Source organism: Onthophagus taurus, chromosome 7 (assembly GCF_036711975.1).
Source record: "Onthophagus taurus isolate NC chromosome 7, IU_Otau_3.0, whole genome shotgun sequence".
Classification (NCBI taxonomy): Eukaryota; Metazoa; Arthropoda; class Insecta; order Coleoptera; family Scarabaeidae; genus Onthophagus; species Onthophagus taurus.
The window spans coordinates 20,286,958-20,299,621 of NC_091972.1; the positions used below are offsets into that span (position 1 = coordinate 20,286,958).

General features: G+C 34.2%; 1 protein-coding gene across 2 annotated transcripts in view; it reads right to left on the bottom strand.

Annotated features, from left to right (window-relative positions):
* The window catches only part of LOC111424643 (protein tyrosine kinase 2 Fak), a 109,881-nt gene that overhangs the window by 89,234 nt on the left and 7,983 nt on the right, over positions 1-12,664 (bottom strand). The window contains exon 1 of one of the 2 annotated variants that reach the window (XM_023058258.2): positions 7,644-8,002. The exons of the other annotated variant lie outside the window; for it this stretch is intronic. Within the exon in view, the coding sequence (XP_022914026.1) occupies positions 7,644-7,717 (74 nt within the window). The 5' untranslated portion in view covers positions 7,718-8,002. Of the gene's footprint in view, positions 1-7,643; positions 8,003-12,664 lie in introns of those variants that run through there. 2 annotated transcript variants of the gene reach the window in all.

Below are 12,664 nucleotides of genomic sequence, written 5' to 3' on the forward strand. Positions count from 1 at the left end.
TAACAAATAGCAAAGCATTTTCACCAAGGTAGTATGAAAGACTGAGGAAAGTAATAAATTACTGGAATAAAGATAGAATAAACAGAAAATCTGGTTTTCATTGGTTTGCTAATTCTTTTTGGTGCTATGAAACGCAAGTTACTCTATAATCATAATCTTTATTGTGTTACACATACAATACAATATGTTCACACTTGTCAAATTTTACACATATTATATAGTGTCATATTAAAGAAAAACAATATAAAATAAAATAACATATAAAATTACATAAGATTACAATAGACAACATTAAGTGCCAAAGGTGGAAATCATCTCAAGACTGTCACTCATATATTCGGAGGTCGAGTAGTACGCCCTTGTAACAAGAGTTTGTTTAATATACTCTTTAAAGCCCTTCAATGGCAACTGACGGACGTGTAATGGCAATTTATTAAAAAATGTCACCGCCATCGCGTTCACACTTTTCTGGCATTTTGTTAATCGTGTATATTTGGGTATCACATCGCTATTTTTCCTAGTATCATAGTTATGCACCTGCTTATACGTGTCAAACTTATTAATGTTCTTTTTAACATATGTAACACATTCGAGAATGTAGAGAGACGGTAGAGTTAATATTTGTAAATCAATATAGGAGCTTCTATAATTTAAATTTCTTAATACCCGTATAGCTCTTCTCTGCATTCTAAATACGCGTCAAAACCAGCAGCAGAGCCCCAGACTAACAATGCATAAGTCATTGAGGACTGACACAGCACAAAGTATGCTGTGTGTAAAACTGGTGGAGATACGTTCGAGCGCAGGTTTCGCAACAAATAGATGCCACTTAATTTACTACATAATGTCAAAATATGTTCCTCAAAGCACAGCCCGGAATCAAGATAAACGCCCAAAAAGATAGATCCACTAACAGACCAACAATAGAGAATCAAAGAGAGAAGATGAACCCTTGTGACTTTTACTTTTCTTTGGGTCTTTTTGATCAGTTCAACCATAAAGACTATAAATAATAGTGGACTTAAGCTTATTACGAAATTTCTTGTTGTCTTATACATACATTTAATAACTCTAATTAATTTTGGGCCTATCTTACATTTATTTAGTGTTTTACATATCTTCGCTCTTGGCACTTTATCAAAGGCACCTTTTCCATATCTAAGAATGCTATTAATGATTTCTTTTATCTGTCTGATAGCAAAGGTTCGATTTGGTGTCATAATCTTTTTTCTACTATTTTTTCAAAGATCTTTACTACTATTCTTACTATGTTATCTCCTTTTTAGTTAAGTGGTAGAATGAGTCCGATTGCCCACACTTTTGGCACTTACTCCTCTTCCCACACCTTATTGTAAATCTTCAAGAGTAGTAATAAAAGGAATGTGATCAAATCCAAGAGTGTTTTATTTTGTAAAATATTAAAATCATAAACAATCACTCAAGTATCGCTGGAAGTATTGGAATAGGTCGCAAATAAAAATTTGCGTATGGCTTGAGGATAGACTTGCCACACAAGATGGAAATGCAGACTTTTGATAAATATTGAATCAAACATTTTGAGTGAATTGCAGAACCTTATCATATTCCAACAAAAATTAATCTTAGACTACTTAGACCTACATTCTAATGACCAAGTTCCAAAAAATAATTCTTTTGAGAACAAATATGAACTCTAAATTCGCCATATTTAACTACAATCAATTCTAACATTAACTCCTTCACCTCTTTAGATATTAATATGATAGCCATTTCCAGTACTAGAATTGCCATTATTAAATGGCACGACCATTAATTCCTATTTTTTTTACTTTAGTGCATGACACCTTCCTGCACTTGATATACCTCACGCTTTGATGCTAAGATACTACAACACAAGACGAAGAATATATGAATAATTATGCGTTGTAATCATTGTCGTCAAACATACGTGAAAAGAAAACTTAATTCTCAATAAAGCATTATATAAAGAACGTTATATAATGCATTTTTAATCTATCTATTTCATTGTAGAATATTTTATTAAAAAATTCACTTGTTGTATATCTTCCCGAGAATGATGAAAAAAGTTTAATATTTATAGTGTAACGTATAAACTTCAATTTAATTATTCGTTCATGTTCAAAAACCGTTATGGTAAAATGCCGTGACTAAAAACCGAATATAATCTAAACCTAACAAATTGAGTTATGGTTCAACACGCTATCTCTACACGTAAATTGGACATTCTAAAGAATTTGCCTAAAAACGTTTTGGGACAACCGTGGCATACAAATATGCTGTTAAAAAAAATTCATTTGAATATTCACGTGACAACTTTTTTTCCACGCACTTGTTCATGTATCGCATTAATTTTCTTGGATATAGACATCGTCAAGCTGTGGGAAGTGTCCAATAAACGCTTCTTGTAAATGTTCACGCAATATACTACTACGGGGAGACCATCTATTTATATTTTATGATATATTTGAAGTGATTCCCCGAAATATTCACGGTCGTTTATAATGTTACACGACGACTCTCGGGAATGTCTCTTCCTCTTTTAAGTAAATTATTACGTTTGGTATACCAAAGCGAAATTACTTCCACAAGTTTAATTAATAGTCTGTTTCCCCAGAGCTAAATTCTCTTTCTTTCCTTATGTCCCGTTCGTAATTGGTCATTCTATGCCTTTAAAATTTAATTAAATGAAAATGAAGAAGTAAACTTTGATTAGCCAGCCTTTATTAAGAGTTTAATTAATTGATTAATTTTTTTGACATTTGAAATACCTTAAAATCTGGGGTAAATGTACTGTTTCAAAAGCTTCCTTTAAGTCTAGCGTATTAGGTGTAGCATAACAAGGCGTAGGTTAAAAATAAATTTTCTAGGCTTGTGCAAAGTAGTTCGGCCCCCGGAAAGTTTGTTTATCAAAAGCTTTAGTGGTCTTTAAACATCATACAGAGCGCAGATGCTGCTCCAGCACACAAAATTCTTCTTTTTTTTCGATATTCAAGATGATGCTAACGAAAAGTTAGATGTGTTATTTCAAGTTTACGTCACACGTAAACACTGTATTGTCATCCGCGGTAAATAAATTGCCGCGCTTTATTTCCGACGGTGTTTAAATTTGTTCAAGGCGAGCTCTATTATTTTTAAACACAAGTACTCATCGTCTTTGCGCCTTAGGGTTTAGTTCATTAACGCCACTCTATACTTAGACTGTAAAACATTTTCGTTTAGATGCTATGAAAATTACAGTTGACAGTGTCATGTGACATTTCAGTGAGAGGTAAGTATCTGTTTTTATTGGGCAGGATGTCATTAAAAAATCTATAAATAAAGAATAATACAAATGTGTTCAAATTACAAATGATATAATCACAAAAGTTTGGAATAAAGACGAAAAATTAATTAATAGCGATAGATAAGGTAGAATTTGAGTGCTAGAAGACTTTGAATTAATTTATCGGGTATAGCAATTAAAGAATGAATGTTATGCAGAGGGTGTAAAAGGTGAATTCGTAGTTGATCCTATCTGAGTGCTAAATATGATTGCGATGAGACAACCAACTTGGTGATTAACGGACATACAGGTTGGGATACTGAAATAGTCTGTTTGAAATTATATTGATACATCTGCAAGTCTTCTTCAAGTTTTCTTGTAAAAACTTTTGGATCTGCCATGACGAGCTAACATTAACATTTAGCACTATCCTAGGATGCGGAAGGATGATGAATACACTGAATGAATCACAAATTAGTCCAAACTCAGATGAATGGGGTACATGAGATAAAAAAGCAATGAGAGGACAACATAGAGAGTTATGAGTAGAAATGTAAGGGCAGACCGAGAAAAAGATGGATGGATGATGTGGGTACGATTTGAGAAGAATGGGAGTTAAGAAAATAAGATGGTTGTGTAATGGATGGAGAAAATGGAAGATCATTGAGCAGGCTAAAACCACCAGGGGTTGTTACTACGGAAGAAGATTAAGATCAGAAATATTAAGAAATTTGAGAACTGCCAATAAGAGATTAAGACTAAATATTTAAATTGCCTTGCTAAAATCATGGGGAATAACAATAGGAGTTTGCTAGGCAATGATGGCTTCTAAAATAGAATATTTGTCAAGCAGAATATTATAAGATTATCTTAAACAGTAATTAATACATTAGGGTCAGGTTCTCTAACAACACTACTAAACCTAAAAAAACAAATTAATATTCTTAGGATCAGCTAACTGAGGAGGTAATAACAACACAAAATTTAACTACATTACATTTTTCACATTTTTATTGCAGAAACGTTTTCTGCTGATGATGAATAGCAGTCGTAACGAGGTTATGAAGACATTAATAACACAGCATCAGAGAAAATGACCTGAAAGGCAGCCCTTAGTAATCAAGTAGATTGACATTGAATTGAACCAACAATAAGAATCTTATCATCCAAAGGATGAACAATAGCCACTAACAGCTCAAGAAATAACTTTAAATCTTCTCATTTTCAAGAACCTGCTAAATAACAAATAACTTAAAATCCTATTTATAGCTGTTTCTCAACACTAATTGTAGCAAGTCAAGTTAAAACTAGTCCAAAAACAAATCAACATTTTAAGCATCTCTATATTTTTATTTAGTAATTCTGCCCATCTGCATATGTCAGGTGTGGGAGAAAATTTCGAATATTGAAAAGTTCCTGATGTGGTGAGGGGTGGTCGAAAAAGATTTAGGAGATTGTCCAAACTTAATCATGCTTCATTTAAAACTATTCCATAATGCTAATATTCTTCGTAATCAATAGTTCTTTATGCATATTTCTCTGGCAGCATTCTCCTAGATCACCTGAACTCGCAATGCCTCATGATCAAATTTACTAATTAGAACTAACACTAAACTTAACACTAGACCTTGAAACATTTAGGTTTAGGCGTCTAAGATACAAAATTTTCGGAAAGATTCGCCTGACACCTACTAACATAAAAGAACAAGACCTTGGAGCAATATAACTTTGTTCATCAAGGACCTAGATTAGCCCTAAACCTTTGGAAGGGTTAAGGTACAATAGATCTCATAGAACTGGGTGGCGAGATGTACCTGCAAACATTTTTAATTCTTGATTTAAAGATTTAGGTTGAGTTAAGTTCCGGTGACTTGGGTTGGTTGTAATCGAAAAGTCGAATAAAGACACCTTCTAAAGCTCTGGAGGGATTTGGAAATGCCTTTTGAAAGTAATTCTACTAAAGAAAGATCCAAACTTACACCTTTTCGTGGTAGAAGTAGAGTAGAGTAAAATCTTTATCTGTTAGATAAAGATTGAACAATCATGGGTATAAGTGATCCAAATTCCAGCCGGTAAACAGCGTCGGGTGGAAGAAACAACAGGATGGATCTCGAAGGCAGAGGAATTGTCAAAGTATTTGATCTAGAACGAAATTGTACAGATCTCCGGGGATAACAGAGGTGAACAAAACTGTGAAAACAGAGTTAAAGATTGGCACATGGAACTTGAGATGCATTTTGAACAAAGAGATTCATAAGATTGAGACGGAACTCGTGGCTAAGGAGCCTTAGGGACTGCACCAATAATCATTTAGTTAGAGTTGTGGTCTCAAAAATGAATGTCGCCTCAACGATTGCCAATTTTTGAAATAGTGACGTCATTTGAAAAAGAAGTAAGACTGAACTAAAATTAGAACTAAAACTAACACTAAACCTTGAAACATTTAGGTTTAGCCATTTTGAAAGACGTACGACTAAACACGTCTATTTCTAAAAATGAACTAAAAGTAGAACTAACACCAGACAGCGCCAGGTTGTTGTATATTATTTTTGAACCAAATATGGAACTAACACTAGACCTAGAACTAGAAACATTCGAGTTTAGCCGTTTTGAAAGACGCACGACTAAACCCGGATGTTTCCAGTTCTAGTGTTAATTCTAGTTTTAGTTCAATATAAATATACCTACGATAATCTAGCGCTGAATAACAATTAAAACTAGAGTTAACACTAGTACTAGAACTAACACTAAACCTAGAACTAGAAACATTCAGGTTTAGCCGCGCGTCTCTTAAGATGGCTAAATCCTAATATTTCTAGTTCTAAGTGTAGCGTTAGTTCTAGTTTTAACTTAATATAATTCATTAATTATAATAAATAATATCCATTTTGGTCTCTATTGAAAGCGTGTTAAACATGATAACGTCCAATAAAAATCTGCGCATATATGACGCAAATTAATTTTTGGTAAATCATTTCATTTTGAATTTAATATACCTTATCTTGATGCGTTTCACGATTCGTGATAAGAAATTTAATACAATATTCCTTGACAACATCTTTATTACTAATAAATGTTTCTTAACTTTTTGGATTAACATTTGAATAATAACTTGACGACATAGAAATATGAATAGATAAATTAACGGATAAGATATAATAAAAATTCTTGATTACATAAGAACACAGGTTAGTGATCATAAGTAGCAATTAAGTTCCAGTACGGCAGTTGGTCATTGTCACACAGATGTTTGTAGTTGTGGGTCACGTATGACTTGCTTATCTGTCACCCGGTATCTATTAAAATTAACGTCTGGCATTAGTTACGCGGGCAATGTCCGTAACAAACCGGGACATTACTAACGGGTTTTAAACCTGTCATAATCACTAGATTCAATAAACTAAACAATAATAGTGGTTTGATTCTTCTTATCTTTTTCGTTTTTTTCTTTCCGGAAGCTTCATCTCAATAAACTTCGTTCCTTTTTCTTTTAGTTCCCGAAGGGGAATGCGGTTTAACTTTTTAAGTGCAAACGTTGGTTCTTAAAACTTAAAGTTAATCGAATCGTTTCGGCTACGACCAATTTCACGGGTAAAGACGGCGGAAATTCAATATACACAATCGTTAAACGTTGCCTCTATCTCACCCACAGTTTGGTCACCGGTTATTTTTATCCAAGCGCCAGGTAACAAAATTTGTTTACACAATGCGATGATCAAGGCACGTGTGTTCAAAGAGTGTCAATATCACATCGATATTCGTTGCGTAAAAAGCAACTCTCGTGCGGCAAACATGTTATCTATAAAAATTCTCCTATAATCGAGTACAAGAAAAAACAAGCCTTGTTGAATTACTTGCGGTAGGTGTCAATTACAGTATATAAATGATGTGTAATTAGGTATTTGAGCAATTATCTTGCGGTTATATAAAAATATCAATTCTCAATTTATTATTATTATTATTAGTATTTCGTAAATAAAAAATCAAAATGATTTAATATTGTACTTTAGTTTTAATCTTATCCTTTAATGTTATCTGAAACCTTGGCCGTTGAATCACGAGTACGGATCGAAATGTTTATACAGAAATGGATTGTAGAGAAATTCGAGACCACAAAAGCGGTTAACAAACGTTTAAGAAAAAAAAGGTTGTAATTATCAAATGTAGAGTGAATCATTAAACGATTAAATCATTGGAAATTTATTTTATTACTAAAAATATGAAAAGTAAACAAAAAAATTCTTAAAAATTGATGTCAGCATATATAAATATTTTACGCCGAGTAATCAAAAAAAATTAAGAATATGTTTACAAAAAAATATAACCACTATTAAAAAAATGTTAATCCTACAACATGGGCGTGTAAAAAGAAATAACTTACGGTTCAAGATACTGAAAGATTCTGTAGACAGGTTGTTTTCGGTACATCAAAAATCCTTCCACACGTTCAACCATTTTTACAAATTTTCTTCCTCACGAAATCAATCTTCAGAACTTTTCCATTTTCACACAGCACAAAATTAAAAAATAAATACCAAAATTTAAAAAAAATATATGAATCTACACACTCTCAACTACACATATTGAAACACTACACCGTTTAACCAACCCTTAAATCAAACGAACACAACTGCTTACTAAAATAAAATTAAATATATTTATTTTGAAATATATTATAATATTATTAAATTAAGACCGGTACGATTTCTAATAGTTCTAAATCGGTGAAAAAACGTTTTTAAAGACGCCGGTTCAATGCTGAACGAACAGCTCTATAGCTGGAACTGCGCGAAACAGCAGCGATAATGCAGTGGAAATAGTATAGAGGCGACAACGAATATTCGTGGGCATGCGCCGAAGACGTAGTACAACCCTGAAATCGTTAGGGGGCCAATGTTCGAGCTTTTCACCAGAATTTTCTCTTCGTGTCCACCACTATCGTTGGTATTTCTGTTGATTTTTTCGTTTTATTGGTTTTTTTTCGCGAATTAACTGAAACTCATCTAACATTTTTATTGGATTTTTCGCAAATCATACCAGCTTTCCAATAACGTTGATAGAACAATTTCAAACTAAATTTATTTGTGAATCAACTGATTTCATTCGAAGTTAAATAACAAAAACAGTAAAAATAATTTTTTGTGTTGATAAGAAACAAATTGTAACTATATTAATAACATATTTTAATCTATTTTGGTAACCAGATAGGAAATTGATAAAAATATTTTATATTCTTTTAGCAGAAATTGAAACTTTGAATTAGATGTTGCAAGATTTAACAGAAAAAGCAGGCGGCGATTATAAACACCAGTAATTTATAAACGAGTGGTACACAAGATTCTTGAACATGTCCAGACAAGCCCATGATCAAATACTGGAACTAACTCAAGAAGAATATGACTAACATCTAGCTAAAGGAAAAAAGTCATGCCCTGAGTCTGATCTTATAACCAAGAAGTTACTTAAATAACTTAGCTAAGAAGTGCTGTAGCTTCATCAATATGAAAGAACATAATCATAACAATCCCTAAATCTGGTGCTAACCACTCACTCCCACAAAGCCACCTTATAAGCCACCATCATATCACCTTATTACATGTGTTCGGAAACTGTAGAATAACTGATCCTACAAAAACATAAAATCCCCATATACCTATTGGACTTCAGACCTAAAGAATCCACAATCCATCCTTTAATTATCCTCACGAACAACATTCAAGCTGCTAAAATACTCCTAAATACTCTTGGACAAAAACACTATTATTCAAAATGGGGCAGCTGGAAATTACTTGGAAAAATTATAAAAGTATCTCCACAAGAGGATGTTGAACGTCAGAATAAAAAATTCCATATCGTCTTCCTTCTCCACTCTCCAAAGAGTACCACTCACTCTACCGTAAGGATCTGCTTCATCGCCAACTTTATAACATTTATTGCTACGATATTTACCAACCAGACACTAATGCAATAAACGCAGACTAGCTAATTACACATGGCAAAAACATCCAAGTTACCATCGAACATGAATGGAGAGTGTCCTCCAATCCCGATAAATTCCAGATACTGGTCCCGCAGTATAGAATATCCGAGCCTCTTCCATACATCGGTTGCAAAACCCTCAAAAACAATCAAATATCTGAGCATTATCCAACATGGACGATAAACTAAAATTTAAAACAGACTACAAAAGAGTCCAAACGTAACTGACAAAACGGGCAAAACACTTAGGTCACTAACATACGAAGATAAGGATCTGCAACACAAATTTATAAAAGTATATGTCGACCGCTGTTCGATCACGGAGATATAACAACACAATGCTCACCAAACTCAATCAAGACAACAATGAAGAAAGCCGAAAGTTGTCTAAAAATGTTGACTAAAATTAGACACCCAAATAATCTCCTCCACAATATTCGTAAAGAGGTCTTATATACAAAAACTAAAATCGAACCAATTTGCGAAAGACACAACCGTTTAAAAGCAAAATTTATGAAGAAAATGATGCTCGACGCCCTAGACAAAGTATGTCAGACACGAAGTTGTTTTCATAAACTTCTGCACCGTTTTGAACCATGAAAAGGGGCAGAAAAGGGCAACGATAAACATTTTTACGGACAGTAGGCAATTCAGGCCTACACATGTGAATCTACATTGGTCGAAGAATGTATCAGCAACCTGAGAAAACTCGCCAGGGGCAATGAAATTACTCAATGGTGGTATACAAATCACAAAGATATTGAGGGCAATGAAAAGGCAGCCCAACCCGACTGTATGATAACTGCGTCTCCTAAGGTTTCCTGGCCTGCCATACACCCGTAAAAGACTATCATCTACATTGAACAAGCTGAGGATCAAACATGTCGACTTTGCAACGACGAGTCAGACACCGCTGAACATATTCTGTGCCAAAGGGTGCATAAGACATTACATTATATTGGAGCAATATACCTTGGTTCATCAATGACCTAGGTTAGCCCTAAACCCTTAGAGCAGCGGTTCTCAAACTTATATCCTTGCGTACCACTAAGGCTATTTTAAAAATCAGGTAGTACCACTGAACAAAAAAAAACAATAATGATAATGCAAATATAAACTGTTTTGCGTACCACTTGAGAACTTCTCGCGTACCATCAGTGGTACGCGTACCATAGTTTGAGAACCACTGCTTTAGAGGGCTTAGGGTACAATAGATCTCATAGATCTCCTCAGCCCGGCAGCAAAAATAATATAAAGAAAATAATGTACCTGCGAACATTTTTAATTCTTAATTTAAAGAGTTGGGTTGAGTTGAGTTCCAGTGGTTTGGGTTGGTTCTAATAGAAAAGTCCAATAAAAACACCTTCTAAACCCTTGGAGGGATTTGGAAAGTTATGAATTACCTAAAATTCATAAACCAGATATTGTGAGTGCAATAAATTCTCCAACGTACCAGTTAGCGAAGCTCCTTGCCAAGATTCTGTGGCGTTTTACAAGTGGTTTCGTAACTCGGACGAAGTTTTTGTGGTCTGGCAGCATAGGGAAGAGCGTCTCCTAGACCACCTGAACTAGCAATGCCCCATGATCAAATTTACTAATTAGAAGTAACACTAAAACTAACACTAGACCTTGAAACATTTAGGTTTAGCCGTCTTGGCGCCTAAGACACAAAATTTTCGGAATGATTCGCCTGACACCTACTAACATACAGGAACAAGACATTGGAGCGATACAACTTGGTTCATCAAGGACCTAGATTAGCCCTAAACCTTTGGAGGGCTTAAGGTACAATAGATCTCATAGGACTCGATGGCGAGAGGGCCACTCCTCTCAACCCGGCAGCAAAAATAATATAAAGAAAATTATGTACCTGCAAATATTTTTAATTCTTGATTTAAAGAGTTGGGTTGAGTTGAGTTCCGGTGACTTGGGTTGATTCTAATCGAAAAGTCCAATAAAGACACCTTGTCAACCTCTGGAGGCATTTGGAAATGCCTTTGGAAACTAATCCGACTAAAGGAGAAATCCAAACTTGCACCTTTTCGTGGTAGAAGTAAAGTAACGCTAATTCAAATAAAGATTGAACAATCATGGGTATAAGTGATCCAACTCCAGCCGGTAAAAAGCTTTGAGTGGAAGCAACGACAGGATGGATATTGGATCCCGAAGGCAGAGGAATTGTCAAAGTATTTGATCTAGAACTAAATTGTACAGATCTCCGGGGGTAACAGAGGTGAACAAAACTGTAAAAACAGAGTTAAAGATTGGCACATGGAACTTGAGATGCAATTAGAAGCAAGAGATGCATACGAATGAGACGGAACTTGATGGCTAAGGAACCTTAGGGACTGCACCAACAATCAATTAGTTAGACCTGTGCTCTCAAAAATGAATATCGCCTCAACGATTGCCAACTTCTGAAACGATGACGACATTTGAAAAAGAACTGAAATGTTTGACTTCAATAAAAAGCATCCTAGAAATTTGAGTAAGGGTGTGTCCAAACATTACGTGGCATGCCACACTCTTCCTGCCGCTCGCGAACTTTTTTAGTATTCTTTGGTATGTCTAAACTTGCATGCAATAGAATTGTGCCCTCAGACACCCTTTTAGACACCCCTTAAGGAACTCAAAACGGAATTTTCGGAAAAGGAATGATTCATAAAGTTCAATGTGATGTGAAAGAAGGACGATCAACTCTGTATATTATAAGTAGGGTATAAACTCGGGTATAAACGATAGCATTAAGGAAATGGAAAAAATCTTGGTATGTATATCTTGGTATCTATAGAAATTTAATATGGTTTTAACTCCAGTAGACCGAGATCATAAGAGTTTTAGAAAAAAGGAACGTGAGGAAAGGGGAGTATCTAATTCGAAAAACAAAATTGTACTTTTCAAGAGAAAAATTGTAACACCAAGTGGTAAGGTGTTTAAAATAAGATAAGATGTAGATCAAGGATCCGTACTAAATCCAATACTTTGGATTATATTCTATGAATAATGATAGGAATGTTTGATAAAAGACTCCATTGTTAACTTCGGATAGTGTTAAAAAATAAAAGTCAAAAAATTCTTGATAGGAAATGATAGGAAGTAAATTAAGACTTCTTGAGTGTATAAAGACATTCATATAACAAAAATCTTAATAGAAGACTTGTACTACGTGGCGCAAAAAGTCACCCTATCACCCTATTAAAAAAACTTTTTCATTTGGTGGTAAATACCATTTCTTTTTTTTTTGACAGGCGACCTTTGTTAATAATGATATGTAAGTGACAATCAAAAAATTTATTGTGTTTCAAAATGGTAAGGTATACGCTAGCAAAACCCGGATATATAGTTTCAATGTTTTTGCGAAATAATTCGTCAATAATCTGAACTCACTTGACAACATCCAAGCTATGAAGGATAGTATCAAAT